We start from the raw sequence: 19,571 nt of genomic DNA, 5'->3' as shown, positions 1-19,571 counted from the left end.
CCCCTCTCCTCCTACCTCGGGAACCTCTCTCAGGGTGAAAGGCAGAAGGAGCATCCACAATGGTACTTGAAGGAAGCTGGGATGGGAGGCAGGAAAGCTAACAAGATACTTCTGTCAAGCTTGTAATCTCAGTGCCCCAAAAGTGGAGGCAAAAGGTAGCTCAGGGCCAGTCTCCGGTATATAGTGAGTTCGAGGCCAGCTTGGGCTAGAAGAAACCTGGACTCAGAACCAAATCAGAGAGCATTCCTGGTGGGATGGCACAGAGAAAGGTGTGGCAGCTGGGACTTCGTCCTGCTCCTCTGTCAGCAGGGGGTGAGGGGGGTTGTCTACGGAGGCCCCCACACTGGTGGGGACAGGGCGGGCAGCCACAGTCCTCCCTCTTTTGCTATACCCCTGGGAACTTGGTCCTGCGAAGAGACAGAGGCGGGACATTCCCACGAGGGGGTGGCGGGCGGAGGCGGGGCGTGCTCTGGTCCCCTTGGTCCCGTCTGCGGTTCCCTGCCAGTCACTCAGCAGGGCAACTCTGGGTATCTTCGCCGCCTCCAGCCTGCAACGTAAGTCCCGCCTGCCCGAGGGAAGGGTCGCGGTGTGTGTGTGTGTGTGTGTGTGTGTGTGTGTGTGTGTGTGTGTGTTTAATGTTCTGGCGACCACCCTGAGACTCTGCCCCCTGAACGCACAGCCCTCCCTTCCTGGGGTTCCCCCACTGACCCGTTCTAATGCAGGGAATTAGCCTCGGGCATTCCTCCTTTCCCGCAGCGGGGTCTCCCTTTCCAGAGGGTGGGCTGGCTCTTTTCCTAAAGTGCTGCCTCTCGCACCCGCTGACTCAGTTTGGTCCTTGGCCTCAAAACCCCCTGGGATGCCAAATGCATGCGTGTCCGGAGTGGTGGTAGGGCTCAGCCTGCCTCCTCCTCCTGCAGAGGAGCCGGCAAAGCGCACGTAGGCAGTCAATTAAGGAGACCTCAGAGCAACACACGGAGCAGCTGCTGACTGACCTGGGCCCACCGCCCTGCGGGAGGATTTTTCTCTGGGGCAGGCAATTAGTGGGGCTCCCAACTTGGCTGATGTGAGGCCAGCATCAGAGTGCAGGGCCCCCAGTCCCAAACGATTCAGATCTCACCCAGAGCCTTGACTCCCTCCAACTTCTCAAAGGAGGAATGGAGAACCCAAGAGGGCCCCAAAGATATAGAGCAGGGGTCCTCAGCCTGGAGGTTGAGTGACGCTTGTGCTGGGGTCACCTAAGACCATCTGCATATCAGTGGCAAAATCACAGTCATGAAGTAGCAACGAAAATAATTTTACAGTTGGGGGTCACCACAACATGAGGAACTGTATTAAGAGGCCGCAGCATCAGGAAGGTTGAGAACCATGGTCTAGAATTCCCCCCCCCATCTACTCCGACGGTGGTATTAGACAAAGCTATACGGGTCACCTCTGCCTCACTAGCAAATCAGAAGCTGGCCCTGAGGGGCAGCCAGTGAGCAGCGCAGTGCAGAACCACAATCATCTGCATCCCCGCAGATGCTTTCCAGAGCTGCCAGGAGTCTGGCGATGAGGACAGGAGGACTCGGAACTCGAGGGACACACAGCCCAGACGGCGCTGGTAAGTCTCAGATCCCTGTTCCCAGCCCAGCTCCAGAGCTCTGACAGGGAGCCCTGTTAACTCCCCCACATGGCTTCCTTTGATCCTGCTTCTGAGTCCTGGACCAATTTCCTCCAGCAAACGGAGCGCACTGAGGAAAGAGAGAGTAGACCCTTTCATTTCAGGTCTCATGAGAGCGTGGCTCCCAACCTGAGACCTCTAAGGCCAAGGTCCCAAGGGAGAGGGTGAGGACCCTGAATTCTCCTTTCCAGACCTTGGCGTCAGGACTGGTCAGAAGAAGCAGGTCAAAAGCAGGAAGGGTTTCAGCCAGTTAGCAGGAGGAATCTCCTGACGCTCAAGATGACATTTGTTGATCCCTTACAACCCTCGCACTTGGAAGACGGAGACAGGAGGACCACTGTGGGCTAGAGACCTGCCTGGGCTACAGAGTGAGACTATCTCAAAAAACCAAGATAGCACAAAGAAGAAGACTCAGAACCAAGATTGCTCGGATATCCTCCTGCCTCTGGTGTAACAAACAGGGGAGCCTCTAGTGAGACCTTCCGCTTCCCGGCCTTGCTCAGGGCAGCCCAGCAGCCTGCACAAAGCTGAAGGCCAGCTACCGAGCGAAGCCTCAAGATTTAAAATTTTGTTACTGCTTGCATGCCCACTACAGGGGGGTCATTTACATACATTATTGTATGCATGATGGATGTATGAGGGGCATGCTACACCACACCTGTAGAGGTCAGAGGACAACTTTGTGGACTCTCTCCTTCCACCTTTGCATCGGTTCTAGGGACTAAATTCAGGTCTCAGGTCATCAGGTCACTGCAACTGCCTTTACCCACTGAGTTATTTTGCAGACCCTTTCCCTTTGTTTTGTTTTGTTTTGGAGACAGGTTTTCATGTATCAGGCTGGCCTGGAAATTGCTATGTGCTGAGGACAACCTTAAACTTCTAATCTTCCTGCCTCTACCTCCTGAGTCCTCCAAAATGATGAGCTGACAGGCATGTTCCACCATGCTTAGTGTTGCTCGGAACCAAACCGAGGCCTTCTCGCAGCCCCAGGCTTCTTGCATACTAGGCCAGGGCTCTACCAACTAAACTATCTTCTTGGCCCCTTGGCCCCCAGAGGACCTCTGAATGCGCTATTTGGAAGCTTCCACTGAGGGGTGAGGTAATCTCTCCATCATCCACACTTTCTAGATGAGGCTGCCCAAACACAACTGTGCACAGTGACTTGAGTGTCCAGCTGCAGTGCAAACCCAGCTGTCTCCGAAGCCCCATTAAGCACGTGTGAAGACATGTGCAAGGTGCACATAGTTTGCACGGCAGTCTCGCCTGGATCTCAGCTCCCTCTTTAAGTCACTCCTCACCCGTAGGGCCTTCCTGGGCCTCCTCTTAGGCTTAGATCTCCCCAGAGAACACAGGGGAGATCTTTGTATCAAAGGGGAGGTGACCTGCATTCTGGTGTGCTCCTTGCTTGAAGGAGTAATTTGTCGGTCTGTCAAGTGGAGACACATCATCTGGCTCAGAGTGACATGAGGCCAATGAGCCAACAACTCACCTGAAAGCCTTAAGCTGGCACAGTGAACAAGGAAGGTACTACTATAAGAAATGACGGCAGGGAATCTTAGGAAAGAAGTGGGAAACAGTAAGATCAGGAGAGGACAGGAGCTCCACAAGGAGAGCAACAGAACCAAAAATCTGAGCACAGGGGTCTTTCCTGAGACTGATACTCCAACCAAGGACTATGCATGGAGATAACCTAAGACCCCTGCACAGATATAGCCCATGGCAGTTCAGTATCCAAGTGGGTTCCACTGTAATAGGAACAGGGACTGTCTCTGACATGAACTGATTGGCCTGCTCTTTAATTACCTTCCCCTGAGGGGGAAGCAGCATTACCAGGCCACAGAGGAAGACAACGCAGCCACTCCGGATGAGACCTAATTGACTAGGATCAGAAGGAAGGAAAAGAAGACCTCCCCTATCAGTGGACTTGGGGAGGGGCATGCATGCAGAGGGTGGAGGAAGGGAGGGATTGGGACGGAAGGAGGGAGGGAACCACAGGGGGGATACAAAGTGAATAATGTGTAATTAATAAAGAATTTTTAAAAAAAGAAAGAAATCAGGGTTAAAGACAGGTGACCCTGGGGCAGCCTGGACACAGCTCCCTCTCCTGTACCTGCAGCTGACAGCCATCGCAGGATGACCCCCTATGTTGACTGCTATGCCCAGCGCTCCTATCCCATGCCTGATGAACCCTACGTTACAGAGCTCAATGAGGAGCAGCGGGCCCTGAAGGAGAAAGAGAAGGGCAGCTGGGCCCAGCTAAGCCAAGCAGAGAAGGTGGCCTGTAAGTACTGGACCAGGCAGGCTGGCTGGAGAGGAGGGGAAGGCCGGGAGGGGAGCGAGTTCAACCCTTTCAATTCACTGAATCTTCCTGTCTGAAGCTAGTGACCCTGGGGACAAGAGGAGTCACCTGGACCACCTCACAGTGTGAAACAGGATGTGTGGCTAAGATAGGGTGTGTCCCAGGGAATGCAGACCCAAAAGATTGATGGGGTCTTCAGGAAGTCTTACTGGGAACTATGAGTGATGTGGAGGAGGAGAAGGGTGTCAGGGCAGCAGGGGTGGAGGGTCCTTGTCACTAGGTAGGGCACAGAGAGGCAGCTGAGGTAGGCAGGGAGCAGGGCGGTGGCCCTGGGCTGACTTTGGCTATTTGGAGCCTATTTGCTACATTCCACAGTTGGGGTGTTAGACATCTTTTACTTCAGGGGGTACTGATGGATGGAAGATGGCACGCACACTTTCTCACTCAGTGTCTTACTGGGCATCTTACAAATGCAGACCCTAGAAGTATGGTTGGGAACAAGCCAGGCTGCACCCTTGCCCTGCAAACTTACATACTCAGTGCTCTGCCTGGCTCCTTTTCCTTCCTCCCACCTCCCCCATCTCCCCCCCACCTCCCTCCCTATCTCCCCACCTCCTTCTTCCTTCTTCCCCATTCTCCTTCTTCCCTTGATGCTCCTTCCTCCTCTCCCTTCTTCCTCCCTTCATTTCCTTCCTTCCAACTATTCCATCCATCTCCCTTCTATATCAGAAAGGGAAGACCCCTGTTTCCTTCTCTACTTAAATGTCACCACACTAACTATGCCTCTATACCCCCCATTAACTGGCAAGCAGCCAGTCCCACAACCAAAGAAAACTGAGGCTCAGAAAGATGAAATCACTGGCCTGGCCACACAACTTTAAGTTCCTAGATGTTGCAGGACTTGTTCCCGCACAGAGGGCACCAGGACTATACCATAGCCACACCACACTCTGGGAAGCTTTGGTGAGCTACGGCTACAGGAGGATGCCAGTGCTCTCAGCATCAGCAACTGGGCCCCTTGTCTCCCCATCCCTCACCTTCACCCCACCTCCTTCCCTCTCTGCTCCTGCCTGGATGGAGAGACACTGTGGCAGCCAAACTGCCCAACCCAAGACAGTTCTGCCCAGGACCCTGCGCCAGTTCTCATTTTCCTCCACACAGCCAGTTCAGAGTTATTTAAAGCACAGAGAAACATTGTTCACATGTGGAGACACTCTTAAATGCAAGAAGGAAGGGAGGGAGGAGTGACGGGATAGAAGAGAGGCAGGGAAGGCAGGAGGGGAGAATGAAGGAAAGGAGGGAATAAGGAAGCAGGACAGAGGGCAGAGGAGAAGTAAGAATGAAAGGAAGGAAGGAAAGGAAGAGGGGAGGAAGGGTCAGGGTCAGCATCTCTAAGTCCTCCTGAGACCAGGCCCTTGCCACACAGACATTGTTTTCCCCCTCTACTGCTTTTTCACTCTTTGACTCTTGATCTGAGTTGAGGTGGCACGCTGGGCCATGATAGGCCTGGTCCGTGCATCTCCTGACAGCCATGCCAGAGCCTGGGGAGGCATCTAACTATGACTATATTTTGATAATTACTAGAAGGTGCAAACTTAAGCAAAAATAAAGGTTTAAGCTGACATGGTGACATACACCTGTAAACCCAGCCCTGGGAATGGCTGAAGCAGAAAGATTGTGGATTCAAGGGCAACATGGGCTGAATAATGAGATTCTTTCCCAAAATAAGCCAATGTTTTATAGTTTTAAACTCATAGAGATACAAAACAAAGCCTCTTGTACACAGCTAGAGATCTAGGTGCTGGGAATGTGTCATTCTTCTGAGCATCTGGGGAGAGTGAACTCTACAAAGCAGATAAAATTCTCAGTGGGAGGAGAGAGGACAGGAAAGTCCTGATAAAAATTTATAACATAAAAACTTGGTTTTGTACTTGTGTGTCAGAAATCTGCCCTCCTGTTCAGTTAGAATGGACCGGAATCAGCTGGCCATTGTGGCACAGGTCTTTAATCTCATCGCTTAGGAGGCAGAGGCCACAGATCTCTGAGCTCAAGCTCAGCCTGGTCTACAGAGTGAGTCCAGGAGAGCCGGAGCCACACAGAGAGACCCTGTCTCAAACATCGAAAACAAAACAAGCAACTGCACCATCACTCCCTGGTGGGGACTTTGTTTTAATTTCAGCTTGACTTTCTCTGTTTGATTCCCTAAACCTGAGTTCCAAGCTCCCCTCTGAGAGGCTTTCTGAGTCCCCCTAACAGAGGCAGCTCTCCTACCCACCCACACCCCTAAACCATTTGCGGAAACTTCTGGTGCCTCTCCTCCTAAGTTCCAGCGGGGTAGGAATTTTCATTCAGCTTGGTCACCACTGTGCCCAGGGTTGCCATGCTTTGTATACAGCGTGTGCTCGGTGAGGATCCAATAGGTGAGCTGCCTGTGGGCTCCAGCATTCAGGAGCCAGAGGCAAGAGTGGGAACCTAGCTCAGAACAAAGGCAACGCATAAGCAAACAAGAATGGGCTGGTGTACTGGGTTGATGGCTGAGCCAGTAAAGTGCCTGCCGCGAGAGCATGAGCACGTGAGTTCAGAAAACAAAACAAAACAAAACTGGGTATAATAAACACCCGCCTGTAATCTCAGTTGTCGGGAGACCAAGACAGGAGGCTCTCCCTGGCGTGCTAGTCTAGACCAATCAGTGAGCCTCAGGTTTAACGGGAGACTCTGTCACAAACTACGTGGTAGAGAGAACTGAGGAAGACACGGGATAGGGAGCTCTAGCCTTTACATTCACACACACACACCCCGTCCACGTGGTTAAGTGAACAGCCTGCGGTGCAGGGAGGGACAGTCAAGGGTGTCAGGGCCAGCAGCTGACTCCAGGGTCCTCGGCATGGTCATGCACGAGCCCGCTTCCACACTCTGCCTGCCTCCAGTGTACCGGCTCCAGTTCCACGAAACCTTCGCAGAGATGAACCATCGCTCCAACCAATGGAAGACGGTGATGGGCTGTGTCTTCTTTTCCATTGGATTCACAGCTCTGGTGATTTGGTGGGAGCGGGTCTATGGTGAGTGGCTGGGTCCCACGACTGTAGGCCATCTATGCCTTTGTGCCCATAGCCGCTGGCTGAGCTCCCAAGGAGAACTTGTTTAGGACTCATCTGCAAGGGTTCTGAAGAGGCTCCACAGAGGCAGGGCGAAGAGCAGAACATGGCCACCAAACGGGGAACGCAGGGGGACCAGCGCTTCAGGGCATTAGTTTTCCCATCTGCAAAAACGAGAATAACAGCACCCAGCTCTGGGCTCTCATGCAAAGGCTATAGGTCCACGTGGGCGCACAAACGGTGGTTCTGATTTCTGGCTATTAGCCACGTATTTCTTTCTTCCTTTCATTTTTTTTGGGTAGGGGAAGGTGTTGAGATAGGGTTTCTCTGTGTAGCCCTGGCTGTCCTGGACTTGCTTTATAGACCAGGCTGCCTCAGATTCATAGAAATCTGCCTGCTTCTGCCTCCAGAATGCTGAAATTAAAAAAGGCGTGCACCACCACTGCCTGGCCAATCCATGTGTTTCTTAACATATTTTCAGCAATTGAAAGACATGGATCTATTGGCTTTTTTCCTTTTTTTTTCTTCCTGTTTTGGTTTTTCAAGCCAGGGCTTTTCTGTGTAGCCTTGGCTGTCCTGGACTTTGTAGACCAGGCTGGCCTCAAACTCACAGCGATTGACCTGCCTCTGCCTCCCTGAGTGCTGGGATTACAGGTGTTTGCCACCGTACCCAGCTCTTTAAAAAAAAAATAATAATAATTTATTATTTATTTTTTTTAAAGTCCATTGGTGTTTTAACTGCACGTACACCTGTGTGAGGGAGTCAGATCCACTGGAATGGGAGTTACAGACAGCTGTGAACTGCCTTGTGAGTGCTGGGAATTGAACCCGGGCCCTTAACCACTGAGCCATCTCTCCAGCCCCAGCCTCCAGCCCCCCCCCCCTTTAAGGCAGGGTCTTACTATGGAGACTTGATTGGCCTGGAACTTACTGTGTAGATTAGGGTGGACTTAAACTCACAGAGATCCATCTGCCTCCCTAGTGCTAGGATTAAAGGCAAGCACACTGTGACCAGCTCTGGGGTTTACTAGGCGGACCAGGCTGACCTCCGAGAGGGAGTCTCCTTCCTGAGAGTCACAGTTAGGTGCGCAGGGGCACTCCGAGCTAGGTTTATTCCTCTCTCACAATAAAAGACCAGTGAGGCCATCTAGGACAGGATTGTCTCCACAGACCCTGTGCTCTGATAGACTAACAGGAAGAGAAGCTTGCATTTGATGTATGAGTTGGGTTCTCCGTGTCCAGCCTCTTTTGTTCATGTCCTATTGGCTACGCGTGATCACGTGTCCTTGCTTAGCTGCAAGGGAAGCTAGGAAATGTTGCTTGTTGCTTTTCTGGGAATCTTCCCCCCCCCCATTTCTCTCTCTTTGATGCAAAATCTTGCCTGGTAGTGGTGGTGGTGGTGAATGCTTTGCCTTTAATCCCAGCACTCAGGAGGCAGAAGCAGGTGAATAGATCTCTAAGTCTGAGGCCAGCCTGATCTACTGAGTGAGCTCCAGGACAGCCAGGGCTACACAAAGAAATCCTGTCTCAAAAAGCCAACCAACCAAATAAATAAAGTCAAGGTCTTATTCTTCAGCTCAGTGTCTTAGCCAGTGTTCTATTGCTGTGAAGAGACACCAGGACCTCAGCAACTCTAATAAAAGAAAACGTTTAATTGGGGCTTGTTTACAGTTTCAGAGGTTTAGTCGACTGTCGTGGTAGCATGCAGGCAGACATGGTACTGGAGAAGTAGCTGAGAGTGCTACAGCCAGAAGAGCGCACAGCAGAAAAACAGAGTGACAAAAGGGCCTGGTTTAGGCTTCTGAAAGCTCAAAACCCACCCCTAGTGGCACACCTTCTCCAACAAGGCCACACCTCTTAATGCTTTTTAAATAGTGGTATGCTTTAATAACTACATATTCAAACATATGAGCCTATGGGGGCCATTCTTTTTTTATTTATTTATTATGCATACAATGTGTGTTTGCATGTACACCTGCACACCAGCAGAGGGCACCAGATTTCATTTTAGTTGGTTGCGAGCCACCATGTGGTTGCTGGGAACTGAACGCAGGACCTCTGGAAGAGCAGCCGGTGCTCTTAACCTCTGAGCCATCTCTCCAGGGCCCTCCCTATAGCCCTCCAGACAGAACCTGCTCCTGACGGTGAGTCTCGGAGAGCTGAAGTAACGCGGTCAAGGCCACAGAGTGGAGCGGTGGTGGGGCTGGGCAACCCAGGGAGCCCTCTGTCAGGCTGTCACAGTCACAGAGATCAGTGGGGAACAGCCTCACTATGGGCAGGAGCTGCAGTGTAGGGGGCAAAGCCCTGGTCCTGGAGGGCGCTTTTCGGGAGAGTCTAGAGAGCCTGGCCACGCACACCACTGATCCCAGCACTGGTGAGGCAGAGGCCGGTGGATAGGACTCCGAGTTTGAGGCCAGCCTGGTCTACAGAGTGAATTCCAGGACAGCCAGGGCCACATTTTGAAATCCTGTTTCAAAAAGAGAGAGACAGACAGACAGAAACAAAGAGGTGCAGGAGAGCCCGAGGTAGCAAGGAGAACACCCCTCAGTGTAGGGGACCTTGACTGCACGCTGTAGAGCAGGGAGATGTTGGGGGTGGGAAGACCGAGGGAACCTGGGCTGCCACTGTCTCCCCCTTGCCCTTCCTGCAGTGTTCCCGGAGAAGGTTGTCACCCTGACAGAAGAACGGAAAGCCCAGCAGCTCCAGCGCCTGCTGGACATGAAGAGCAACCCCATACAGGGCCTGGCTGCCCACTGGGATTATGAGAAGAAAGAGTGGAAGAAGTGACCAGCTCCACACATCTGCTGCTTGCCCTCATAAAATCACCCTGGTGCAGAACCTGGAGCCCAGGGCCCCCCTCCTCCCTTCTCCTCCCTTCCCCTAACTCTTCCTGTCGCCTCTACTCCCCTCTGCTCCAATAAAAGCAGTCTGTTTTCTCCTGAAAACTCTCCTTTGGACTGTATCTACTAGTATGTAAACTTAAGCAGTGAAATGGGGGCGGGGTGGCAAGTCGCGAAGGGTTTCTTGGAGAAATGGGTTAGGGCTGGGCATTAGGCAGGATTGGGAGAAAGGCAGGATGGAGGAGAGAAGGCATTCAAGGGAGGCCGTAGCAAAGGCAAAAACACCCAGTCAATTAACAGATCTTTTCCGAGCACCCATGGAGTACCCAGTAGTAAGATTCGGCTCGTGTATACAACTATGCTGCAGGACAAAGTCCCCGGCTTCGCAGAGAAGACCGTTCTTCTGCAGAGGCCAATACAGAAGTGAATAATAAACAATGGCAAGAAATATTGCCATGATTGTTGCGGGGAACAGTGCCGCAGAGAAAGCAAGGTAACCGGAGTCTGGGAAGCAGGTGAAGAGGGCAGGCTGGAATCAGGAAGCAAGCCTTGACTAGAAGGTGGAGGGAGTGGAGGGGACTGCTCGCGGATCATCTCTTATGTGTGAGACTCAGTTTCTTCCCTGGCACTGCAAAAGAAGAAGAAACAAGAAGAGAAGAAGAGGAAGAAGAAGAAAAAGAAGAAGAAGAAGAAAAAGAAGAAGAAGAAGAAGAAGAAGAAGAAGAAGAAGGAGGAGGAGGAGGAGGAGGAGAAGAAGAAGAAGAAGAAGAAGAAGAAGAAGAAGAAGAAGAAGAAGAAGAAGAAGAAGAAGAAGAAGAAGAAGAACCACCACCTCAGAGTGGTAGCGCACACCTTTGATCCCAGCACTCGGGAGGCAGCGGCAGCCACATCTCTGAGTTTGAGGCCAGCCTGTTCCACAGAGTGAATTCCAGGACAGCCAGAGCTACACAGAGAGACCCTGTCTCAAAAAAAAAAAAAAAAAGAAAAGAAATAAAGGAAAAATAATATAGACTAACAAGTGCAGAAACCTTGGGAAGGGACCTGGCTTGCCAGTCTGACCTTTAAGGAGGAGTGACTGAAGAAGGTCCTGGAAGGAGGTGTGATGGAAGAGAGCTGGTCTGGGCTTGGGCTGAGGAGCAGGACTCCCCACTATGTCCCAAGAATGATGGGGGAGCTTCAGTGTTTGGGGCCTCTGAGGATCCGATGCCAAGAGGAATGAGTCCTGTGAACAGATCTGGAGACAATGACTGAGCGGGATGGAGGGATAGAGAATGAGGGTCTGACACTGGGGCGGGGGGCAGGAGGGAAGAGTAGGAGCACAGGAGGCAGGATAGGCTGGAGCCTTCTGTATCTAATCCATGGTTAAAATGGGCTGAGGCAGTTGGAGAATGGCTCAGCGGTTAAGAGCACTGGTTCTTCTTCCAAAGGTCCTGGGTTCAAGTCCCACAACCACATAGTGGCTCATGACCATCTATAATGAGATCTAGTACCCTCTTCTGGGGTGCAGCCAAAATACTGTATAAATAATAAACAATAATAAACATCTTTAAAATAAGGTGGGGGGCTAGGGATAAGACTCGGTGATGGAGTGTTTGCTGAACATGTGCAAGACCCTGGGTTCAACTTCCAGTGTTACCAAGAACGAAACCAAACCAAACCAAGCCAAGCCAAGGTCTCATTAATACAGAAAGAGATCAAGCCTGTACCGTAAGCCACAAAGGGAACCTTAAAAGTTCCCTAGGGGAACCCCAGAAAAGCAGGGTGCTCCCCTGTTCTGGGGTCCAGGTTTCTTAGGAAAATGGATGTGGAGAAGTTGCATGGGTGCCTGGCCACAGCTGTCCCATAATTACGGGCAGCAGGACAACCGCAGCTGCACGGGCTGAGGCTTGTGGCCGATGGAGCGAGGGCGTCTGTGGATATGAGGTCCAACGTGGGCGGCCTCTGCCCTGGGGGGCTGCAGGGGCCCTGGAGGGCGCTGACAGCTATTCCGCGCTGTGGCTGCTGTGATGATCACCAGATGGACACACACAGGCGAGAAACTTTCTACCCACGGTGCTCTTGCTCTCCGGCGCCCTCTACCGGCAATGCTCGGTATCATCATCGCCTAAGTGCAGGCCTGACGTGAAGTACAGGAGGCCCAGCAGAGAACCCTCCTTTCCTGTTCCGGTTTGCTCTTCCGTTCATTTCCCTTTGAGATATGGGTTCCCTGTGTTGCTCTGGCTGCCCTCGACCTCAGGGTGATCTTTCTGCTCTGCCTGCCTAATACTGGGTTACAGTAGCCTGGCTAGTTTTAAATTTCTGTAATAGCTAAGGATGGCCTTGAACTTCTAATCCGTCCTCCTCCCACACCCAAGTGTTGGAATTAGAGACGAGCTCCACGACTCCTGGCTTGACAACTACCCTTCTGAAGATAGATCTGAGCAGTGTACCTCCACAGATACCCATCCCCAACACACAGAGTGAAGGATAAATTTAGAGAAACAATAACAGCAACGTTATTCATTCGGCCAACAAATTTGCGTACCAACTATGTCCCAGGCTCCGGGGCACGTCAGATGAGGTTTCCTACTAGGGTCATTAATTCTGGTATTGTGAATCTGACAGTCTGGAACGGGAAAAGGGTCATTAACCTGGAATATTAACCAGATGGCCAGTCTAGTAAATCAGAGTACAAAGGAATGCCAACTAAAGAAGCCAAGTGGTATTTGGATGGCCGATCAGGAGCTCAGTCCAGAGGGCTTCCCTGAGGAAGCGTCCTCCGTGGATGTGAAAGATGACCAGATGGAGGCTAGGTGAAAGAGGCTAGGCAGAGAGAGCGATGTGCAAAGGCCCCCTGGTGGTGAGTTCTGTAACACCTTAGAGAGATAGAGACAGCCAGGGTGAGTTAAGAGACAGGACAAGAGAGATGGGAGCAGACAGCCTGAGCCCCCCAGGTTCTACTGCTTCTACTGAGAAGAAAGCATGGGAGGAGGGAGCAGAGGAAAGGTGTCAGGGCCAGAGCACAGAGGCTTTCTGGGTCCTGCGCTGTGTGGTGTGAACCCACTTACTACTCACAGAGATCCACCTGCCTCTGGGCTGGGATAAAGGCGTGAGCCACCACCCAGTGTTTCTTTGTTTGTTTGAGACAGGGTCACCATGTGTAGATTCCAGAAGCCAACAAGCTAGCCCACCTCACTTATGTGCAAGCCAGGTCAAGCTGCTGAAAGGCTTCTTTGTTATTATTTATTTACTCAACTTTGTGCAATGCTGAGGGTGGAAACAGGGTCTTGTATGTGTTAGGGAAGGGCCACCACCCAGCTGGCAAACCTGCTTTACTGAGAGCAAAAGGGACTCCCAGAGGTACACTTGCTGGAGGTAGCAGCAGGCTTTGGCTAGACTTCTGAGATTATGTAAAAATCTGACAGTTATCCGACAGCGCCTGGCATGATTTCTAAAGATGTTTTTCTTTTTGTGATCAAGAATTCTGGCTTTCGCTGGGTGTGGTGGTGCACGTCTGTGATCCCAGCACTCAGGGAGGCAGAGGCAGGCAGATCGATGTGAGTCTGAGGTCAGCCTGGTCTACAAAGTGAGTCTAGGACAGCAAGCCAAGGCTACATAGAGAAACCCTGTCTCAAAACAAACAAACAAACAAACAAACAAACAGAATTCTGGCCTTGGGAATGGAGAGATGACTCAGTGGTAAGAGCACTGGCTGCTCTTCCAGAAGACCTGGGTTAGAGTCCCAGCACCTATATTTCAGTTCACAACCATCTGTAACTCCAATCTCAGGGGATCTGATGCCCTTTTTAGGCCTCTATAGGCACTAGGCACACATATAGCACACACAGACATACATTCAGGAAATACACTCATATACACAAAATAGTAATAAAAATAAAAGAATTCGGGGCTGGAGAGATGGCTCAGAGGTTAAGAGCACTGGCTGTTCTTCCAGAGGTCCTGAGTTCAATTCCCAGCAACCACATGGTGGCTCACAACCATCTGTAAAGAGATCTGGTGTCCTCTTCTGGCCTGCAGGTGTACATGCAGACAGAATGCTGTATAAATAATAAATAAATTTTAAAAAAAAAGAATTCTAGCCTTCTTGTAGGACTAATAGATGGTGACTTAGTTCAGGGACTATCCAATCCCTCCAGTGGCTGTAGTCATGAGTCTCGGGGTGTGGTCTGAGCCTGTGATAAGGCTCAGGAACTAATTGCAGCTGCCTAAGATGCCAAGAAAGCCCAAGGTTACCAAGAGCAGGATAGAAGAAACACCCAACGCTCCAGTGAGCACAACGGGTCAAGTTAACCTTGTATTTCAGTCTTGGGAAAAACATCTTTTTAAATGATCAACTGTGTCCACATCAGAGCTGGGCAGATTCTGAGTCACTGGGGAGACAGTAAGGGACATAGACACCATGAACACAACGGTTCAGCCTTGGCTCCATGTCACCTGTGCCTCGGCTCTCCACAGATACTACTAGAGGTGCATTATTAGCCGTGTGTGGTGGTGCAAGCTTTTAATTCCAACTCGGGAAGCGGAGGCTGGTCTCCATAGCGGGTTCCATGCCAGGGAGAGCTACACAGGGAGACCCTGTGTCAAAACAAAACAAATGAAAGGACCCAGGTGGCTGAGTTCTTGTCTAGCATACACGGAACCCTGGGTTTGATCCACAGCACTTCTTAAATCTGGAAGCAGTGGTATACCCCTGCAATCACAGCAGAAGGATCAGAAGTTCAAGGTCATCCTCAGACACATAGTAGGTTGGAGGCTAGCCTCAGCTCCTGGAGACTCTACCTCAACAAAACAAACAAACAAAACAATCAACAGGAGAGAGGTAGGTTTAATCCCAGCACTCAGCACTGGGAGAGGCAGGTGATCTCTGAGTTTGAGGCCAGCCTGGTCTACTGAGAGAGTTCCAGGATAGCCAAGGCTACACAGAGAAACCCTATCTCAAGAGAGAGAGAGAAAGAAAGAGAGCTGGGGAGAAGTCAAGAGGTCACACCCCCAAAGACCTAGGGACATCTGATAAGCCCCACCTCCTAAAATTCCAATACCTCCTAGAAGCACCGCCCTGGGGACAGATGCTTTGATAGGTGGACTGAGGTTCATCATCAGAGGCCCTTGGCCACAGTCTTCCCTGCTTCGATTTACCACTAGCCCACCACGTCAGGGAGACCACAGTAGGACAGCTTGCTGGCTTCATAGGTTAGCCTGACAGCACTGATGTGCTCCTTCCTAGCCAGGTGAGTCTGTGAGCATTACATTTGTGGTACTGTCAGGCATGGTGAGTGTGGACCATCATGGCTTTACCCTTTTTGGTTGATGCCATCCTGGGTAGGAACCCAGGGCCTTGCACATACCAGCAAGCACTCTATCACTGAGTCCTCTATCCACCTCTGCTCCCCACTGTTTAGGGGGAGGCAGGGTCTTTGCTATCTAGCTCAGGCTGGGTTTGAATTTTCAGGCCTCTTGCTTCTGCCTCCCAAGTGCTGGGGTTAGAGGTATATGTCACTATGCCAGCAGCTCTCCCTTACTTATCAGGGAAAGAAGCCCTGGCAGCGAGGATGAGTTACTCACCCCAGACCATCTGTTGCAGTCTGCCTCCCAAACACCACACTGTTCTATCCCTGGGCTTTGCTGCTCTCCCTATGAGGTAGGTACAGCTAGAGATAGGCCTGTCTTACAGCCACGCCCTTCGATGGTTAGCTGTGCAGTGTGGCCATCAGTGAGGACTGTTCTTTGTAGTTTGTTTCCAGGTGACTTGTCACAAACCCCAAGGTAAAAGTGACCTCTGGGGGCTGGAGAGATGGCTCAGCAGTTTAAGAGCACTGTCTGCTCTTCCAAAGGTCATGAGTTCAATTCCTGGTGACCACATGGTGGCTCACAACCATCTATAATGTGAACTGATTCCCTCTTCTGGCAGATGCAAAAAATAAAAAAGTGACCTCTGCCTGGGCTGGAGAGTTGGCTCGGTGGTTAAGAGCACTGGCTCCCTTACAGAAGACTCGGGTTTACTTCCCCATGCCCACGTAAGTCAGTTATCCAGTCCCAGGGGATCTCATGCCCTCTTCTGGCCTCTTTAGCCATTGCACACATGCAGTACACAGACATACATGCAGGCAAAACACCCACACACACAAAATAAAAATTAAAAATTATGCTGGGTGGTGGCGACACACGCCTTCAATCCCAGAACTACGGAGGCAGAGGCAGGTGGACCTCTGAGTTCAAGGCCAGCTTGGTCTACAGAGTGAGTTCCAGGACAGCCAGGGCTACACAGGGAAAACCTGTAAAAATATTTCATGTGTGTGCGTGTTTGCTGCATTTCTACCTGCGTGTGCTTGAGCTGAGGCCAGAGGAGGACATTACAGTGGGTACAGGTGCTCCCTCGGGCCACCCCAGATATTTATGGTGGGACTAAGAGGTTTAAGATCCCGTCCTCATGACGGCACAGCAGGTGCTCCAACTTACAGCTGGAATCGTTTTCCTAGCCCTCCCCTGGAGAGTTATTTCTTTAAAATGTTTTTACGACTTCTGTGTGCATGCGTATGTGAGGGTGTGCACAGATGTGTGAGGTTGTGCAAGTGCCACGGAACATGCGCAGAGGTCAGAGGACAACGTTGCAGGAGCGTGTTCTGCCGCTCCGTCGAAAGCCGGAGGGGAGGGGCTGTCAGGCGTGGCAGCAGCTTCCTTCCGCAGCGAGCCATCTTGTTACTCTTCGTGGTTGGATTTGACGCCATTGTTGTTGCAATACAGCTGTAACAGCTTTTAGGGATGGGGATGGTTGATTTCTGAGTTCAACTTGAGCCTGACCTGGGATTTCCTGGGGAGGGTGACTTCCTCCTGAGCAGTAAGTGCAAAAGCCATGCAATTGACAGATTGCTACATCAAGCTTATGTTAACTTCGAGGTATTTCCCAAAAGCCCCATGCTTTTTTTTTTTTTTTTTTTTTCTCTGTGTAGCCTTGGCTGTCCTGGAACTCACTTTGTAGACCAGGCTTTGTAGAAATCACAGAGATCCGCCGGCCTCTGTCTCTCTGAGTGCTGGGATTAAAGGCATGGGCCACCTAGCCTGGCTCCACAAGCCCTATTCTTACTTTACATCCACATTCTTATTATCTGAGTATTTCAAGAACGATATTTTCAGCTGGGTGGTGGTGATGGCCTATGCATTTAATACAGCACTCATGAGGCAGAGGCAGAGACAGGTGGATCTCTAAGTTCGAGGCTAGCCCTGTCTACAGAACAAGTTCCAGGACAGTCACCAGAGAAAAGAAAAAAAGAAAAAAAATGTTTTCAAACTGTAAGATCATCTTGCTAAAATTCTGTAATATGGCCCTTTAAATTCTTTAAGAATTCACAAGGACCTTTATAGTGAAATTATTCAAGTTAATTATTCATGTATGCACCTACTAAAATGTGGTGGCTTATGTACCACATAAATTAGGCGAGAATAAATACTTTATGTGCTCAGCTCTCAAACTTCAATGTGTGCATATTTAGTAAAAATCAAAGAATACATAAACTTAGTCCACATATATCCATTTTTCTTTTTGTTGTGGTCGTGGGTGTCATGGTGAACACCTTTAATTCCAGCACTTGGAAGGCAGAGGCAGGCAGGCCTCTACGAGTTAGAGGTCAGCCTGGTCTACCTAGTGAGCTCCAGATCAGCATGGCTACCATAGGGAGACCTTGTCTGGAAAAGAAAAGAAGAACCCAGGGCACTGCACATCCTAAGAGAACGCTCTGCATTGAAGCTGCATCCCACCTCAGCCATTTTCCTCCTCTCTCTGCTTTTCCTTTGTGGTGGTTTGAATGAGAATGGCTCCCATGGGCTCCTGTGTTTGAATGCTTGGTTGAGTTGATGAAACTGCATGGGAAGGCTTAGGTGTGGCCTTATTGGAGGAGCTGTGTCACTGGGGGGGTGAGGTTTCAAAAGCATATGCAAGGCCCCATCTCTCCCTCAGCCTGTTACCTGGGGATTAGGACATGACGCTCTCAGCTACTGCTCCAGCACCATGTATGTCTGCTCCCCACCATGACCATAATAAACTGACCTGTAAACCTGGAAGGACGCCCCAATTTAATGTTCTTAGGGACAGGACTGGAGAGCTAGCTCAGTGGTTACGAGCACTTGTTCCTGCAAAGGACCTGGGTCTCCAGTCCCAGCACCCACAGGGGGGGCTCACCAGTTCCTCAGGTACTTGGCATGCACATGGTACACATTCATACAATGCAGGCAGGCAAAAACACTCACACACACAAAATCTTTTTTAAAAGTTATTTTTTTTTTTTTTTTTTTTAATAAGAGTTGTTTTGGTCATGGTGTCTTTTCACAGCAAAAGAGCAAAGACACTTTTCCTTGCTCTTGTGTAGCAAGCTGGCTTAGAACTCACTCTATAGCTGAGGATGATCTTGAATTTCTGATCCTCCCGCCTTTAGCTCCTGAGTGCTGGAGTTACAGGCAGACACCCACCACTTGCAGTGGTGGCAGGATTTGAAATCAGAACTTTGTGCCTCATAGGCAAACATTCTATCTACTGGGCTATATTTTCAGTCCCAGCCCTCACTTCTATTTCTTTCACATGAAGGGAAAGTTCTTGCTTTTAACTTCATGACACAGTGATGGTGGAGATAGAAAAGTCCAAAGTAAGATGTTTTATAATTAGAAAAATAAAATAAAATATTTTCTTCAAGGGTGTGTGTGCCAAAGCATGTAAGAATCAGAGGCCTACTGGCTAGCAGGCCTCCTCCTCCCACCATACATGGTCCTGGGGGACTGAACTCCCAGCCTCGGCAGCAAACATCTTCACTCAAAGAACCATCTCTCCAGCTGCTGTAGTGAAGTTGATCATTAGCTGCTCTGTTTCCTGCATGACTTGCTCATTTGGAAACCATGCTTAAGAAGTTAGCTACAGTGGTTCACACTTACAACCTCAGCACTCAGGACTCTGAGACAGAACTGCCCCAAGTTAGAGGCTAGCCTGGATGGCACAGTGAGTTCAGATCAACGTAGGCTTCAGATTGAGGCCTTGTCACAAATAAGCAAGGACGGGCTGAGGATGTGGCTAGTGACCCAGCATCGCCTAGCGCGTTCCAGGCTCTGGGCTGGATTATTGGCACACCAGAAAAGAAAAATTTAGCTAAATAGAGAAACAGGCAAGTATATAGGTTCTTGGTCCCAGCTCCATGTGGTGGTGGAGGCATGCTGTGGGCATACTGCTGATTCCGTGGGAGCGATGGAAACAGATGCATGTGAAGGACTACCCGTCATGGCTTCTTATCTAGTCAAAAGCAGAGAGGAAGGAAAGAGGGCTCCAGCTCAGAGCTCCAGGTACAGCTACCCCAAGACATTCAAGTAGCTAACCCTTCTGACCAGAAATTGCACCCGAATCTGGAGAGCTAGAGGAGAACTGCAGGCTTGCTCTCTGCGTGTGTGCGCCACCTTTCTCAAGTTCCACTGAAAAGCAGATTTGGAGCTGGGTGTGTCAGCTCCTAACTATAGTGCCAGCACTCGGGAGGTGGAGGTAGGAGGCCATTCTTCCTTCTAGAGGATATTCTGGGCTACGAGAGCCTGTCTCAGAGTGTGTTTGAGTGTTTTGTTTGCATGTATTTATGTGCGCCATGTGTGTGCCTGGTGCCTTCAAAGGCCAGAGGAGGGTATCAGATCCCCTGGAACTAGAGTTATGGACA

The 19,571-nt window shown here is 50.5% G+C and overlaps 1 protein-coding gene across 2 annotated transcripts; it reads left to right on the top strand.

Annotated features, from left to right (window-relative positions):
* The first annotated feature begins 457 nt into the window (after positions 1-457).
* On the top strand, positions 458-9,999 carry LOC110550097 (cytochrome c oxidase subunit 4 isoform 2, mitochondrial). Of its 2 annotated transcripts, none has more exons than XM_060383068.1 (5): positions 458-554; positions 1,519-1,600; positions 3,777-3,941; positions 6,887-7,018; positions 9,705-9,999. In XM_060383068.1, the coding sequence occupies exons 2-5, from the start codon at positions 1,519-1,521 to the stop codon at positions 9,839-9,841; spliced, it is 516 nt and encodes a 171-aa protein (XP_060239051.1). In that variant the 5' UTR covers positions 458-554; the 3' UTR covers positions 9,842-9,999. The 2 variants fall into 2 exon arrangements, with proteins under 2 accessions (XP_060239051.1, XP_060239052.1); XM_060383069.1 differs by having other exon boundaries at positions 489-554; positions 1,444-1,600.
* The last annotated feature ends 9,572 nt before the right edge of the window (positions 10,000-19,571 follow it).

This window comes from Meriones unguiculatus, chromosome 4, assembly GCF_030254825.1.
Source record: "Meriones unguiculatus strain TT.TT164.6M chromosome 4, Bangor_MerUng_6.1, whole genome shotgun sequence".
NCBI classification, from domain to species: Eukaryota; Metazoa; Chordata; class Mammalia; order Rodentia; family Muridae; genus Meriones; species Meriones unguiculatus.
The sequence above is the reverse complement of the archived record's forward strand: the minus strand, read 5'-3'. Positions and strand labels throughout refer to the sequence as shown.